Below are 17,237 nucleotides of genomic sequence, written 5' to 3'. Positions count from 1 at the left end.
GAGCCTCCTCCTCCATCCCTACGCCCTCTGGGCCTCACAGTCCCAGGCAATGGGGGTCTGCCTTCTCCGGCATTGAAATCGCGAACTGACGGGTTTGGTCTGCAGCTAGGGGTGCTCCCAGGTGCTTCTTGCCTCTCTTTAAATATAGTCCCGCCATCAGTTGCTGCAGCTGCCGCCAGCACAGCTTGACCTCTCCACCCCAGCTTCACCCCCCCTCCTACCCGTCCGGACGAGCATCAGTTGTTTATAACTTCATATGTTGGACTTCCATGTAGCTTTATTTTCTGGAACTTCTGGTTATTTCTGGTTTTGCGGTAGTTGTAGCCCTTCTTTGTTGTGGAGGGAGACAGAGTGTGTCAGTCTAGACCTCCATCTTGGCTGGAAGTCATAAATACTTTTTTAATGTTTAAGATAGAATTTCAATTCTTGTGTCTGAAAAACCAGACTGTCTGATTATTAAATTAATGGAATGTCTTTATTATATGTCTCATATTACCTGTTAGCTTATGAACAGATATTATATAAATGTTCCTGCAGGTGAGTAATGAGACACTTTTTAGTGAGTTGACTTAAGTGAGCTTTAGTTTTGTTCCTCAGTTTCGTCAGAATTTAGTTACTAAAACTAGACTTTTCATGAATTGATTTCTTTGGGGAATAAAAGTAATAGTTTTTTTTTATCCTGTTACTTATTATTTTCAGTAGATCAAAGTAATTGCTGGGATCAAACACAAAATCAGGACACTGAAATTCAATTCAGTAGCATTTGGAAGTTTAAAACAAGACAGAGTGTTTGTATTTAGGAGAAAGCCAAAAGAATCAGCGTCTCCAGAGCATAATGTAACTAATAATGTGATTTTCTCTTACTAGAAAAAAGAGAGGAGGAATTTTGGGGAGAAGCATGAACAACTGAAAACAGTCAAATGTGACGAATGTGTATTTGGGTTATGTTTTCTAAGATTAGTATAATATCAACATTTTGACTGCCAAATAAATTTGTCAAATGCCTCTGGCTCCTGGCAGTTAGACCTCAAACCAGCAATAAAGTTTGTTGGAAAAGTATATGTCTTACTTGTATTTGAAAGCATCATTGGCTTAATAAATAAAATAGATTTAAAGGTTTAAAAAATATTTTTCTACCAAGAACTGCCACTTTCTCAAGGTCTTTGGCCCCTTTTGAAGACCCTGGTGAGCCTTCCAATACAAACGTTTTCTCTATACTGTGGCTGGCCATCTTTAGAAGTCCTCCTTCCATTTGGTCGTCAAACTTCTTGTTTTTATAATCCATGATACAATTTCTAGGTTAGACTTGTTAATGCCTTCTTTTAAAAAAGCATTTCCATATGTTTTCTTTCCTGTGTGGCATTTGCTCCTTCTTCTTTGGTGGGTCTTGAAGGACTTCAGATGGATGGTTCTGTTCGGCTCACTGCTTCTTCTTCTGCCAGGACTGTTCCTAAATGATCCTGAATGAAGGAGTTCCAACCCTGTCAATACATTTCCCTGTGAAAGTGAAAGCTGCAGATTCCCTTGTTAGCCCATCCTGTCATCCACTGACCTTAATTTGACTTGCTCATGGTTACAGAGCTTCTCCAGAAGTCTTTTTTCATACCTTAAACATTACTTTTGTTTTCTTCATTTCCTCTGGACTACAGACAAAAATGTTTCACATTTAAAATATTATTGGCTTATTTTGAAAATATCTGCCTAATAAATCCAAATCCTGCCACCCTTTCTCCTTGCTTCTATTTAACATAGACATATTGAGCAGTTATGTTTTCAGGTGAGTGGACTGCTTTATCTTATTAATAGTCAAGCAAATCTTTATATAATTGCTATTATTTATTCCCATTTGTAGATGGGGACATTACTGATAAAGAAAAGAGGCATAATTCCACACCAAAGGCAATGCTCTTAGCTACTGCTCTTGCTTCTCTGCTAGGGAACTCAGCATTCATTTCCTTTTTCTCCCTTTGTTCAATTCCCAATTAGCTCTTAGTATGTTAGATGAGCAGCAGTTTAGGGAGGGGCATGGACTCACATTTCCATCTTTCTAATTGTGCTCTTTAACTTTTGAATAAGTTCAAATGACTCCACTTTGCTTCTTCTACCTCTTCTTCCATCCGCTTTTCAGTCTCTCTCTCTCTCTCTGTCTCTCTTGCAATACCCCTTTATGCTTTTTCTTTCCTCCTTTCATAAATATCAAAAGACAAAAGGTCAAGAGGAATGGGACAGGGGAGAAAATGCAATTCTAATTCTTTCTTCACTCCCTGTAGTTCTGCTCATTGTAGTCCTTACATTGGTTTAGCTCCTTTCACAAGATCTTATCACTGTATACTGCTAGTACAGTAGCCCTGTCTGGTGTTTGTGTCCAGTTTACAGAAGATAGATAGAGTTCATGGGTTGAAACATACCTTAGAAAAGCCTACAAGATCGGGTTATAAACTCACAAATAGCTACTCAAGTTGACATGGTTGAAAATGAAAAATTTGAAGTTAAATATTCTGATTCAGTCATTTGTCCCCTGCACCACCCGAGTAATAGGAATAGCTTCAGCAAATACTGTAATACCAAGTCTCATAATACCAAGATTGGCTTAGTCCATTGGGGATAAGTCCTCGGTATTGGAGGAATTATATCACTCACAATATCTTCAGTGCCAGTTAATGTGAATATTTTCAATTTTACAGTGATGAACAGCAGCGGGATTATTTAATGGAAAGACGGGACCTCGCCATTGATTTTATTTTTTCTTTAGTATTAATAGAAGTTTTGAAACAGGTAGGTCATTAATTTAATGTTACTTTGAGATAAGATTTATATATCTGAAAACTACTTGAGTTTTTAAAGCCTAAGTTTATTGTTTTGAATTTCACATATGGGTCATATGAATTTTATTTATTGATTGCTGAAGGGTCATCTCTTTTTTTTTTTTCAGATTCCACTTCATCCTGTATTAGACAGTTTAATACATGATGTAATTAACTTGGCTTTCAAGCACTTTAAATACAAAGAAGGGTAAAGTAATTTCTCACCTTAGAATTCTGACAAGGTTGGGTGCTTAAAACTAAATCTAGTTTTAGATTACCAGGGACCCCTAACTTGCCTAATTGTATCTTATTTAGGTACCTTGGTCCTAACACTGGCAACATGCATATTGTGGCAGACCTGTATGCAGAAGTCATTGGAGTGCTGGCACAAGCTAAGTAAGTAAACGTTGATCAGAACCCTTTACTGTAAGAACAGGAGTGCCTCTCTGTCGTCCCCAACTACACTCAGGAAGGGGATGAGTGTGAGCTTATAGAAAGAGAGGGTGTTTTTTTGCTATGTGTGCCCTGTCTCTGAAACTGACTAAAAGCTTCCCCAAGGCAAGTCCAAGTCTTTTTCCAATTTGTTTGCTCTATTTTTTTTACTTGACAGTTGAGCTAGATCCTACCAAGAGTTCAAGTTTCATATGACTTCATCAAAGAAAGAAATGAACTAATCAAATTACTTTTCTCTTTGCTGAAATATTCCAAAGAAGTTAATCAGTTTTAAAATTTCATTGTGTTTATTTCAGCAGCACGTATACTAAAAAGTTTTGTTTTCTATATTCCACAAGTTGGTGGTTATGATATATCATCCATGAGTGGGAAAATTCCATTCTAGAATGTCCCTTTACTATAGACCTTACTTAATTTAGCTGAACTAAAAATGTCCCATATTCTGTCATGGAAACAAGTCAGGGGAAAATTCTCATTGCTAAATATATCTGGCCCCATAACACTACTTAGCAGGCCAGAACAAAGTGGTGTTACATTATTAGCAATAATACACTTCTTCCAAAAGTGATGTCACACCCTATTCTGTCTTCATCTTATTCCACCCTCAGGCAGATCAGGCAAGATCCTGAATGCCTAGGTTAGGCAGAATGAGCCAGGGACCTAAGGGGAACCCAGGGCAAGAGGCCAGCTGAAAGCAACAGTAATGCCATGATCCCTATGAAATGCAGTCCTCTGAAAGAGATTTTTGTCTTCAAACAATGAAATTTCCTAACTTAGTACTGTGGAAATACCCAGTTTATCAAAAAACAAAAAATTTTTAAAGTTCTTACTCAGCAATCTTACCTACTCAAAACAATAAGCAAGAACTCAGGAAAGACCTCCTAAAAGTCCTTGGCATGATTATACCCAGCCTAGTCTATCTATTTCATTTATCTGGACCACTCATTTTTTCTAGCATATGAAACATGAGTAATTAGAGGGAAGAAAGGTGGGTACACTTATGCCAATGAGAACAGTGTAGCTCAAAAACTGACAGTAACAGAAAGGAAAGAAAGACTAGCTCAAGCATGCACAAGGACTAAATAGCACAGGTACCTGGGCTATTTTGCATGAGACAACATTATACTTCTATTATAGCCCACTGTAGTTGTTACGGTTCATCAGTCATCAAGGGTAGTGTGTTTTGGAGAGATTTCCATGGCAATTGAATGATAAAAGCTTTGGCATTTTAAAGGGATAAACTGCAATTATCTGGCAAATTAATTCATGTGTCTCTACCTCATTCCTATAAAAGATCAGAAAAATGAGTTATTAATATATATTTTGGGAGATTAGTCAAAATCTGAAAATCTCAACATATTGCTTTGTAATTCCTTTGTAATTATTCCAACATAATTCTCTTATCCAATCCTTTGGGAAGTTTAATATGCCAAAAATAATACTTTGTGTTTTTCTTAGTTTTTGTTAATTATGCATAACAATATTGGTTACTTGTAGAATGATTGATTGTCCTTAGCTACATCAATTTTGGGTTAGTTGTGAATGAATTGAGAAACAGTGTCATAATCAAACAACATTCTAAGGTTGTAGTAATTTCCATATTTGGTCAGATGTATGATCCACCAAGCCAACGTTTTCTTGCCAACAGTAGCTTTTATTATTTTCATGATGTCAATATTTGTCCCAATTTTGCAGTAGTAAAGCATAAGAAATGTCTCAGTTTGGACAAGGCTGTAATACTTTGCCTTCACAGGAGAACATCTTGACCACTGTGTTCTGGTAGTTAATCACAGAAATATATGGTCATTGCAATCAATGAACAGTTAGCCTTTATTGATAGTGCAATCTAAAGAGTGTCATACTACTAATTATCACATTGCTTTCTTCTTGTAAGTGCACCAGGAGCATCACATTATCATTGCCTTAGAATATAATGCTTCATTTATTCTCAGGGAAAAAGGATGTGTGCTTATCAGGTACAAGGTGGTTATCTTCTTTTTAAAATAAACTTGACTAATGTAACAATTCTAAATTTAGATTTTATATCTAGTTCCCAATGATAATGCATATAAAATATTTTCATTATGACTTTAGTTTTTAATACTTAGTCTAATCTTTTTAGTTTATAAGTTTCAGCAAAATCACTGTTTTTACTCTTACTAGTGATAATGTTCTTAATTCTTGTTCTTTGGGAAAACATTTTTGCTATGAAGTGATATTCACCTACAGTGTTGACTTTTTCAAAGTCATTTAAGTTAAAATTAGGTATTTTAAGGTAATTTTTTCTTGGGTTTTTGTTAAAATCTGGTATGGTCATATAAATACAGATGATTACATCTAAGATTCATAGATTTCAATATTGCTTTCTCCTTTCTTGATATCTTAATGTATATATTCTTACTCTCCCTTTTAAAGTATGTTCTATTCATTTTAAAGCAAAATTTTATATGTGAATGTCATAGTATAGCAAAGCCTAAGTAATCATTAAGTTAATGTATTGGCTAAAGACAGTACTAAACAATAAATGCATGGTCATGGAAAAGACATTTATATTTTCCTAAAATTATTTTAAAATAGATTTTAGCACAATTAGATTTTTGGGTTATTTTTATGCTAAGATAACATGCTTGGGTCATTTGGAATTTTTTTAACTAAAAGATAGCCATATTTTTTTTAAATGAGGCATAAATAGACTTTTAACCACTCGCTCATGAGAATATTGAAATGGTGAGTTATTTGAATAAGCTTCTCCTTCCCCTGAAGAAAGACTTCAGTATCATATGGTATTTAAAACAACATAACTCTAACCTGTAAGATTCATTTTCCTTTTTAAACCCTCACATTTCAAAATTAAAACCATAGATAGTACTTTTAGTGTTTGGAAATAACTTCAATTAAAATATGATTTTTTAAAATCCAGCTTAGAATTATTAATTTTTATAATCTTAATTGAAAGTCACTTCCATTGCTTTCCATGCCATTTCTTCTCCCTATTTCTCTCCACTTCTGTCTAAACACCTCTGCTCCTCCTTCATCAAACTCGGATCCCCTCTGAAATCTTCTCTAAACATCCAGGTGGAAAGAGCCCCTTCATTCTCCAATACCCTCTACCTTCTTTAAGTATAGTACTCACATAAAAGACAATGGGAAATATGAGACAGTGATCTAGCCTGTGGCCTTCAACCTCCCTGAAAGATCAGACAGATCTAGGCAAACCGCCAGACATGTGCTAACACACCACTTTTTTTATTATTGTTATTATTATTGGTGTTGTTGTTGTTGTTATTATTATTATTATTATTATTATTATTATTATTATTCACATGGCTCATTGCCAAAGGTACATTGTTCTATCTTCCCAATTAAACTATACACTGTTCAAGATAGGGCAGGGGCTACATTTCATAGTTCATGACTATCATTAACTATGCAGCTGGATTATAGTGGAAATTCCTGGAATTTGCATCAGGAAGGCCTGGGATTGAGTCTCTTCCTTTGTCATGTTGGTCTTCCAGATTTGTTTCTTCATTTATAAAATTGAAGTGCATTCACTGCCTTAGTGGATTGTTCTGAAGATAAAAATGTGAGACTATAACATGCATCAGATATACACCATCTTACAAGTGTGTCTGATTGTTATTCCTGATTCAGACCAGTGCTTCAGAAACCTCAGCACATCACAACCACCTACAGGGTTTATTAAACAGGATGACTGGACTCACCCTCTTAGTTTCTTGTTCAGGAGGTCTGGGTTGGGCCAGAGAATGTGTGTTTCTTACAGGTTCCCTAGGTGATGCTGACCTGGAGATCACACTTTGAGAACCACTGGTCTGCATATACTATAGCATAAAGGTTAACAGCATGAACACTAGAGCCAGACACTAGGCCTAAAATTCTGGCTCCTCCAGAATTCATCACGTGATGAAACCTGTGCCACAAGTTCCTCTTACATAAAAAAGGCACAATATTAGCACCTACTCAAATGGCTGTGAGAGCTATATGAGTAATTCTCTGAAGTTCACTGTGTGAGCTCTGTACGTCTACTTGCAGCTATCATCATTATCCTCATCATTTTTTTTTACTGTAAGAAGTAGAAAAGAAGGATGACATCAGAGTTTAGAATTTATATTTTCTGCTCCATTGCCTTCTTGAAACCTTTTTTATTGTGAAATATATGTAGCAAACCTAAAAAGAAAACCCATACATTGTTTAGGAAAAGACAGTTTTAACCAATTGTTACCAAATGAATACCATGTCACATCCTCCACCCAAGCCAAGAACAAGAAAATTGCCAGCCTTCATGAAGCCCTTATACTCACATCGCCGGTCATGAACCCCTTTGCTGCCTTTTAGTGAAGCATAGCTACATGTTACCATCCTCTTTATTTGTCCTAACATTTCTACGTTGTTGTATCAAGAGCTGCTATCCCATACTTCTGAGGTTCTGTTAGTTGACCTTTAACTTCTCACATTATAATTACCCTCTCCAATCACGCCTTGCTCCTAATTGACCCTTTGGACTTATGGGGAACCTCAGGCTAATGGTCTCAGGAAACCAAATTCAATGACTTAGAACACCTTTCTTGTATTTTCTTTCTTAACTAACAGGGAAACTGGCTATTTCAGAAATAGTTTGGGTAACTTTTATGTGTATGTTCCCTCAGCCTCAGGTACTTTGAAGATCTACTACCACTTTGTGTCTTCTTGAGATCTATTCTTCTTTTAATTCTATATGATAATATGAAAATATTGTAATTAATATTATTAATTATTAATATTATTTTACTTTCAAGCAATACAAATGCCTCAAGTTCCTTGAGGACTGGGTCTTTTTAGTTGCAAGTTCCCATGCCTATAGTAGAGTGCTTACTTATCTTCTAGAGCTGAGTTAAATTTTGCCATTACTAGGTTCTCGTTTAACCTGAAAATATTTTCTTCAATAATCATGAGCCTAAAACTATAAAAGAAACATGAACACAAAACTTTAAAGCTGGATGTAGGAGTGTTTCTGGGAGTCATTCCCTGTCACTGTCACACTGGTTGGCCTGGCATACTATGCTAATGGTCACAACTGGATGCAATTGCTGAGACTGAGGAAATGGAGCTCAAGTAATGAAGATGGATTTAGTAGCTATACTGTCTGCAGAGGATCTGTATAACCCTGGATCTTATCTCTATCCCAGAGGAGATGTTGAGAATCTTACAGAATAAGCTAAGAAAGGAGAAGATCTCCAATATCAAATCCTTTCAAAATGACAGCCACTGTACTTAGATTTGAAGGACCCTCCATCCCTGTGCCCTGTCACCCCAAAATACTGAAGACCTCCATTATAGTCACTTTTCTACTCATTATTTGATAAATCGTGCATGTTCTCTTCTTAGATTCCATGCTGTGAAGAAGAAATTTATGGCAGAACTCAAAGAATTGCGGCACAAGGAGCAGAGCCCATACATTGTTCAAAGCATCATCAGCTTGATAATGGGGTTGAAATTCTTCCGGGTTAAGATGTATCCGGTGGAGGACTTCGAGGCCTCTCTTCAGTTTATGCAGGTAATATCTTGGGCATGAGGCCAAAGGGGTCTCAGCTGGAGTGACTCCTGGCCTCAGAGTAACTCAAATGAAATGTGAAAACTGATACACTTGTCATGGTGGAAAGAAGTCCTACTTTTCCCCTAATAATTCAGAAAAGGCCTTGTCACCAAATAGTAAAGTTAGAGGCACATAATTTCAGTTTGAATTTCACATCATCTCTAGAACACACTGTCCAGTGTAATGTTTTATTTGCTAACTATCTCTCTCTCCCTCTCATTTATTTTTTACCCATTGGCTATATATTGTTCTGTAAATAAATTATAAAATATAGCTGATTTTTCACTTGTTAGACTTGATAGCATTAGTTGGCTGTGCTAAAATTCATAGGCATAAGAACTTTAAATAATGAAGAGATTTTTTTTATTCATACTAAAAGAAGGAATCCATTTTTTAAAAATTAACCAAACCATACAGGTTTAGATGTTGACCACACAGTGTTTATTATTACGCACTAACAAAAGAATTGTTACTAATGAGGATTCCATAGACTATGCAGCTCTTTTAGAGTTTGTAAAACTTTAGTATCTGAAGGTATTTTTTTAATGCTGCTCTGAATCAAATTTAGTGAGGGTCTTAATAAAGAGCTAAGATATAGGGGTTTGATAATAGGATGCACTACTTCATATCCACTAGAACAGCTAGAATCCAAAAGACAGTGTTAACGAGAGGATGTAGAAAAATTGAAATCCTCATGCCCTACTGATGGGAATGTACAATGGCACAACAGCTTTGGAAAACAGTTTGACAGTTCCTCACATGGTTAAATCTAGAATTACTATATGATCAAGCAATTCCTCTTCTAGGAATGAAAACAAATGTCCACACAAAATCATTAATACAAGTGTTCATAGCAGCACTGTTCATAATAGCAAAAAAGTAGATATAAGCCAAATACTAATCAACTGATGAATGATTAAACAAAATATGGTCTATCCATACAATATTATTTGGCCGGTAAAAAGGAACGAAGTACTGATATTTACATGCTAAATATGGATGAACCTTGAACATAGTATGCTAGGTTAAAGAAGTCAGACACAAAAGACTACATATATGATTCCATTGATATGAAATATCCAGAATAGGCAAATCTATAGAGACCGAAAGTGGTTGTTTAGGGTTGGAGGAAGGGAGTGTGGGTAGGGAGGTTGGGGATGACTGCTAAGGAGGGTAAAGTTTGTTTGCAGAATAATGAAAAGATTCTAAGTTTGATTATGGTACTAGTTTTGCAACAGTAAATATATGAAAAGCCATTGAATTGTACACTTAAATGGGTGAGTTGCATGGCATGTTAACTATATCTCAAAAAAACAGCTGTTTAAAAAATAATATAGGCTATGTACAGAACTTCTTTGGTTTGAATTCAAGTTTCAGCACTTACTACCTTTGTGACCTTGGGAAATCAGACTTAACCCTTCCCAGCCTCACTCGCCTTATCTGCAAAGTGGTGATCATGACACTAACCTTAGAAGGTGGTTCTGAGAATTATAAGTAACTGCTAACTCTTAACTACTTTTATTCCCTTCACCTACTAATTCATGTGTCTATGGACTTGAATGATGATTTGAGAGAGCATTTATATATACATGCAAAGTGATGTAGAAAAAGGACCACAATGCTGGGAACTATGAAGTTCCATTCTGTTATCAGTGACTCCATGCTGGCAATGCCTAGCTTGGGCTGAAGTCTTAGTGTGAAAGCCATAAACAGGGGACTTCAGTAACTGCTATTGGTGATAGTCCCAATGTTGACTAGAAATAAGTGGTAATAAATAGCTAATATAGATATTCATGTCATCCCAAATACACATAGCCTTCGACGCTTTAATGAAAACAATTCCTAATAAAGACCACAGTAAGTTACTACCAAATCCGTGCTGAGAAAGGGGCTGGCAGAATTCTGGACAGGTCAACTCCTGCTAGATGATCCCTGGGCAACCAGAAATGTCTTCTTATTGACAATAGTCCATAGACAGACACATCCTTGCTTGAGGAACTGTTGTAAAGGTTTCCTTGTCTAAGGTGGGGAAGGGAAGCCTTGCAGACTTACTTGTGAAACTGTCCGAACAATAAACACACTTAAAATTCAGGGCTAGCAAGTAAACAGCTAGCTCTGTGCCCAAGGCTGTCAGGGCCTAAAAAAAAGTAAGGTCTTCCTTTTTTCCCATGTTTACCTTCTCTGGGGAATCTGTGTTTGTGGGTTAATCTAGGGATCAGGGACCCACACACGATAGGTGCTAAATGGAAATTTGTTGGAAATGAATGATTGAATCAACCAGTAAGTCAACAGATTAATGTCTGCTTGCTGGTTGTTGATGCTTTGTCCTTTCAACTTAGTGTTTGAGATCAAAGTAGGAGGGGACTGAGAAAACCAGCCATGGAAAATGGACCATTGTGGATTTTAATGTATATGTTAAATCCATAGTTTTTTAAGTATATTATAGAATACGTGATTTTATTATGTATGGTGGAATTAAGAGCTATTTACTTAAATTTGTGTAAATACATTTTATGTGTACATCTCAGTCTATGCTTCCATCCTTCACTCTTTTTTTATTTCCTAGGAATGTGCACATTATTTCCTGGAGGTCAAAGACAAAGACATCAAGCATGCACTAGCTGGGCTTTTTGTTGAAATTCTTGTCCCAGTTGCTGCTGTGAGTTGTTACATTTTAATTTTTAAGAACTTCTTCATATTGGATTAGAGAATCAATCATTTATTGTAATATTAACATGCATCTCTGTTTCAGGCTGTTAAAAATGAAGTCAATGTTCCCTGCCTTAGAAACTTCGTTGAAAGTCTGTATGATACCACGCTGGAACTTTCTTCTCGAAAGAAGCATTCCTTGGTTAGTAACTATGAGAAAATCAAAACACAAAACTGCAGAGACTAAAATTTCTAGCCTGGAATCTATTTGAGAGTCACAAGCATTCCATTGATAGAAGAATTACCTATAGCTCCCTCAAACAAAGGTAGCATTTCAAAATTTGGAGCTTGCACCTAATGTTGTCCATGACTGAATCATAGCAATGTAAGAGGATAACACCATGTCACCTTGGATAAACCTTCTAGTTCTAAGGATTGTGGTGTTTATTTTTGAGATTGACTTAACTTGATTTTTGTTTTAATTTCTGAGTATTTTTTCCAATATGAAGGCTAAAGTTTATAATAACAATTTCTCCTCTCAGTCCTCAAGAGTCTTCCCTGGCTAATTCCTGTTACGCAATTGAGAGCCAACATGTATCAGGGTGGGGGTGGAGGGGGTGGGGTTTGGGACACAGATAATTGGCATGAGAAATATTCTCTGAAAGCTAAGAAAATAATTTTGGGAAAAGCTTTTATGCTAAGAGCAGCATAGAAAATTATTTTAAATTCCTCCAACCTTTTGTCCTCATTGGTAAATAAAGCTCTGGTTTATGAATCAGTGAGTGTTATACCAGTTGTTTCGATAGTGTAGAGGGAGCAGCTTGCTTAAGTTGCTGGTGCTGGCTTGGTTGATGCTAGTCTTCAAAGTGTGAACATTGCCACCATTATTGAGCAGTACTCAGAGTTGCTTTGTTGGTACCGGTAACAAATATGCTCATTTGTCTACATTTTGTGGTCATTGTGACTGAATGCTAGGTTGTGTGTTGTTGTTTTTGTTTTAAATTACTGGCCTGAATTAGAGTTGCACTCAATGGTAGCAGTAGTTCAAAATCAGTTTAAAATTTAGTTGATTTAAAAAAAAAAATTAGGTTCCTAGTTAAGATGGCAGCATAGGTAAAAACAGTGGTTGCAGCCTTCCACAACCACATCAAAATGACAGTTAAACTACAGAGCAACCATTATTCAGAACCAGCTGAAATCTAGATGAACAGAAGTTATACCACTAAGGATATAAAGAAGAAGCCACATGGATACTGGTAGGAGGGGGAGAGACACAAAGCACTGGCCCCACACCCACCGGCAGTGGATAAAAATTGCACAGGATATTTCCACTGTGGAAGTTCCACCTGAGGAGCGGAGGATCCCAGCCCCACACCAAGATCCCCACTCCAGGGTTCCAGTGCCAGAAAGATAAGTACCCCTAAGTTCTGGCTGTAAAAACCAGTGGGGATTGTGGCTGAGTGAGACGTAGGGCTTCTGGAATCCCACATATTTCCTCTTAAAGGGTCTGCATGGACTTAATCAGAATCACTCCCTCTGAGCTCCATCACTGGGATAGCAGCTTGAAAGGCTCTAGGGACATATGGGGAGGGGCTGAATTGCCTGGCACTGGGGCAACAACTCGGGGGACAGCTTTTTCCCAGACAGAAGTGCTGGTAGAGGTCGTTGTCCCTTTTCTGAGCCCGCCCCGCAAAGAGCTGGCAGGCAGGCAACATATCTGAGACTCCATCAACCTGTCATTGTTCACTCTGCCCTGGTGATTCCCTGAGACCTCACCCCACCAACTTGCATGCCCTCCCAAGCTGCTTCCAGTGGCTTTTCCACACAAATGGCCTGTGTTGGCTCATGCTTCGGACTTTCCTAAAATTTCTCAGGGACTTTTCTAAAACTCTCAAACAAGCAGCATCTGGCCTCAGCATGCCCCGTACTTCTCACTAAGTGGCCCCAACCCCAGCACTACTGGCAGCCAACCTGACTCGCAGCTTGTCCTCCCCTGAGCACCTCCAAGCCCAGCACAAGTAGAAGCCACCTGCAGCTCGCTTTGTAGCTCATGCTGGGTGGCCCTGGAAAGAACACTGGCAGTGGCTGACCTTGGCCTGCATTTCCTGGGTGGGCCCCAGAACCAGCATACATGGTAGACAGCTTCAGACCTTGAAGCACCACCCAACAATCTCCACAAATGACACACACAAGGAGAAGACTCAAAGGCATCAGAGCCATGCTGAAGTAAGTCCTAATCTGGGAGGTGGGCCCCTGCACAGATGATCCTCTACAGGGGTCACAGTGAGTTCTTACAGCCAATAGGCCTGGGGGTATATACCTCTCATTGATGTGCTGACAGCAACCAAGCCTCAGCTACAACAGGAGGGGATATATGGCCCACACAAGGAGCAGCACACCTGGAGCAGCCTGTTGGGGTAAACTAGGAGGCTCTTCATCTGGATGCTACAGGACACCAACTACATTAGGCTACTTTACCAGGCCCAGAAGATGTAGCAGCTCTCCCTAATACAGAGAAACAAACACAGGGAAGCTGCCAAAATGAGAAGACAAAGAAACATGATGTAAATTAAAGAACAGAACAGAACTCTAGAAAAAGAACCAAATAAAATTGAGACAAGCAATCTACTAGATGCAGAGTTCAAAACATTGGTTATAAGGATGCTTAACGAACTTTGGGGAAGAGTATATGAACTTAGGACTTCAAAAGCATAAAGAGGGACATGGAAACCAAATGAAATATAAACTAAAATGAATAATTTACAGAAAATCCACAGTAGAGTGGATGAAGCTGAGAAACAAAACAGTGATTTGGAATATAAGGAGCAAAAAACACCCAATCAGAACAGCAAAAAAGAAAAAAGGAATTAAAAAAATGAGGATAGTGCAAGGACAACTTCAAGTGCACCAACACTTGCATCATGGAGGTACCAGAAGAAGGGGTCCCCAGCCACTGGGCAATAGACCAGTCATGATCCATGGCCAGTTAGGAACCAGATGCACAGCAGGAGATGAGCAGTGGGCAAGTGAGCAAAGCTTCATCTGTGTTTACAACCAAATCCCCATCACTTGCATTACCACCTAGCTCTGCCTCCTGTCAAATCTGCGATGGCATTAGTCTCATAGAAGCACAAACCCTACTGTGACCTGGGCATAGGAGGGATCTAGGTTGCATGCTCCTTAAGAGAATCTAATGCCTTATGATAGAAGGTGGAGCTGAGGCAGTGATGCTAGTGCTGGGTAGCAGCTGTAAAACAGATTATCGTTAGCAGAGAGGTTTGACTGCACAGAGACCATAACAAGTCAATTGCTTGAAGACTCCTATCAAAACCTAATTAGTGAGTGGCAATTGTCAAGCTGCATCTGGTGGCAGGTTGTAAAGCCATTCCCCACCCACACCCCCATTGCATGGAAAAATTGTCTTCCATGAAAGCAGGCACTGGTGCTAGAAGTGTTGGAGATGCTGCTGGAAGGATAAGAGAGCGCAAGAAATTGAAAAATTAATGACAAGACTTCCCTAATTTGGTGAAGGAAATAGACATACAAGTCCAGGGAGCACAGAAAGTCCCAAACAAGATGAACCCAAAGAGGCCTACACTGAGAAACATCATAATTTAAATGCCAAAGTTTAAGGACCAAGAGAGAATTTTAAAAGCTGCAAGAGAAAAGCAGTTATCTACAAGGGTGTTCCCATAAGACTATCAGCTGATTTCTCAAAAGAAACTCTGCAGGCAAGAAGGGACTGGCAAGAAGTATTCCAAGTGATGGAAAGCAAGGACCTACAACCAAGATTTCTCTATCCGCAAAGCTATCACTATTTACTTATTTATTTGTTTATATATATTGAATTTATTGGGGTAATATTGGTTAATAAAATTTAATATGTTTCAGATGTACAATTCTGTAATACATTATCTGTATATTGTATTGTGTGTTTACCATGATAAGTCAAGTCTCCTTTTAATTCCATTTATCACCCATTTACTATTTTTGACCTACCTTCACCCCCATTTTCCTCTGGTAATCACTATACTATTGTTTGTGTCTATTTTTTTTTTCTTAATCCATTCACCATTTTTACTCAGCCCTCCAACTGCCATCCCTCTGACAGCACTCACTCTGTTCTCTAAATCTGTGAGTCTGTTTCTGTTTTGCTTGTTGGCTTATTTTGTTCATGAAGGTCCACATATAAGTGAATTCATACTGTACTTTTTAAATTTTATTTGTGGTTTAATTACATTTGTCCCAATTTCCCCCCATTGTTCTCCCCTGCCTGTGCACCCCACACTCCCACAGTCAGTCCCCACCCTGTTGTCCATGCCCATGGGTTCTTTATACTTGTTGCTTCACTGGAACCTTCCCCTTCTTTCCCCCATTATCTGCTTCCCCAACCCCCTGTGGTAAAACTATCAGTTTGTTCCTTATTTCCATGTCTCTGGTTCTTATTTGCTCATTTCTTTGTTTTGTTCATTAAGTTACATTCATAGGTGAGATCATATGGTATTTGTCTTTCATCCCCTGGCTTATTTCATTAAGCATAATACTCTCCACTGCTATCCATGTTGTCACAAAAGCTAGAAGTTCCTTCTTTCTGCTGCATAACATTCCACCGTGTAAATGTACCACAGTTTTTTGACCCACTGATGGGCACTTAGGCTGTTTCCAGCACTTGGCTATTGTAAATAGTGCAGCTGTGAACATAGGGATGCATAGGTTCTTTCAAATTGGTGTTTCGGGAATCTTAGGGTATAATACCAGCAGTGGGATCATTGGATCAAAAGGCAGTTCCATTTTAAGTTTTTTGAGGAAATTCTGTACTGTTTTCCACCATGTCTGCACCAATCTGCATTCCCACAAACAATGCACTAGGGTTCCCTTTTCTCTTCATCATGGCCAGAACGTGTGTTCTGTTGATTTGCTAATGATAGGCATTCTGACCAGTGTGAGGTGGTGTCTCATTGTAGTTTTAATTTGCATGTCTCTAATGGCTAGAGATGTTGAGCATTCTTTCATATACCAATGGGCCCTCTGTATGTCCTCCTTGGAGAAGTGTCTGTTCAGGCTCTTTGCCCATTTTTTAATTGGATTTTTTGTCTTGCTGGTGTTGAGTCATATGAGTTCTTTATATATTTTGGAGATCAAACTCTTATCCGAGGTATCATTGACAAATATGTTTTCCCATACAGTTGGTTCCCTTTTCATTTTACTGATGCTTTCTTTAGCCATGCAGAAGCTTTTCATTTGATGTAGTCCCATTTGTGTATTCTTTCTTTTATACCCCTTGCCTTAGAACATATTTCAGCAAAAATATTGATGCATGGACTCTCAGAAATTTTACTGCCAATGTTTTCCTCCAGGACTTATAAGGTGTCATGCATGACTTATATTTAAGTCTTTTATCCATCTTGAGCTTATTCTGGTGTATGGTGTAAGTTGGTGCTCTAGTTTCTTTTTTCTTTTTCTTTTTTTTTTTTTTTTTTTTTTTTTTTGCATGTATGTGTCCAGATCTCCCAACACCATTTATTGAAGAGGCTATTTTTACTCCATTTTATGCTCTTGCCCCCTTTGTCAAATATTAATTGACCATAGAGACCTGGGTTTATTTCTGAACTCTCCATTCTCTTCCATTGACCTATGGGTCTGTTCTTATGCCAGTACCAGACTGTTTTGATTATAGTGGACTTGTAGTATAGTTTGATATCAGGTATTGTGATCCCTCCTACTTTGTTCTTCTTTCTTAA

The 17,237-nt window shown here is 38.0% G+C and overlaps 1 protein-coding gene across 5 annotated transcripts in view; it reads left to right on the top strand.

Moving 5' to 3' along the window:
- The window catches only part of FRY (FRY microtubule binding protein), a 619,856-nt gene that overhangs the window by 326,086 nt on the left and 276,533 nt on the right, over nt 1-17,237 (top strand). For all 5 annotated transcript variants that reach the window (XM_090273729.1, XM_090273727.1, XM_090273726.1 and 2 more), the window contains 6 exons: nt 2,685-2,775; nt 2,933-3,012; nt 3,120-3,200; nt 8,640-8,808; nt 11,414-11,506; nt 11,600-11,698. In XM_090273729.1, the coding sequence (XP_090129855.1) occupies nt 2,685-2,775; nt 2,933-3,012; nt 3,120-3,200; nt 8,640-8,808; nt 11,414-11,506; nt 11,600-11,698 (613 nt within the window). The remainder of the gene's footprint in view (nt 1-2,684; nt 2,776-2,932; nt 3,013-3,119; nt 3,201-8,639; nt 8,809-11,413; nt 11,507-11,599; nt 11,699-17,237) is intronic.

Source organism: Furipterus horrens, unplaced genomic scaffold (assembly GCF_987537825.1).
Source record: "Furipterus horrens unplaced genomic scaffold, mFurHor1.1.pri manual_scaffold_4, whole genome shotgun sequence".
NCBI classification, from domain to species: Eukaryota; Metazoa; Chordata; class Mammalia; order Chiroptera; family Furipteridae; genus Furipterus; species Furipterus horrens.
This window is presented reverse-complemented; position numbering and strand designations above follow the sequence as displayed.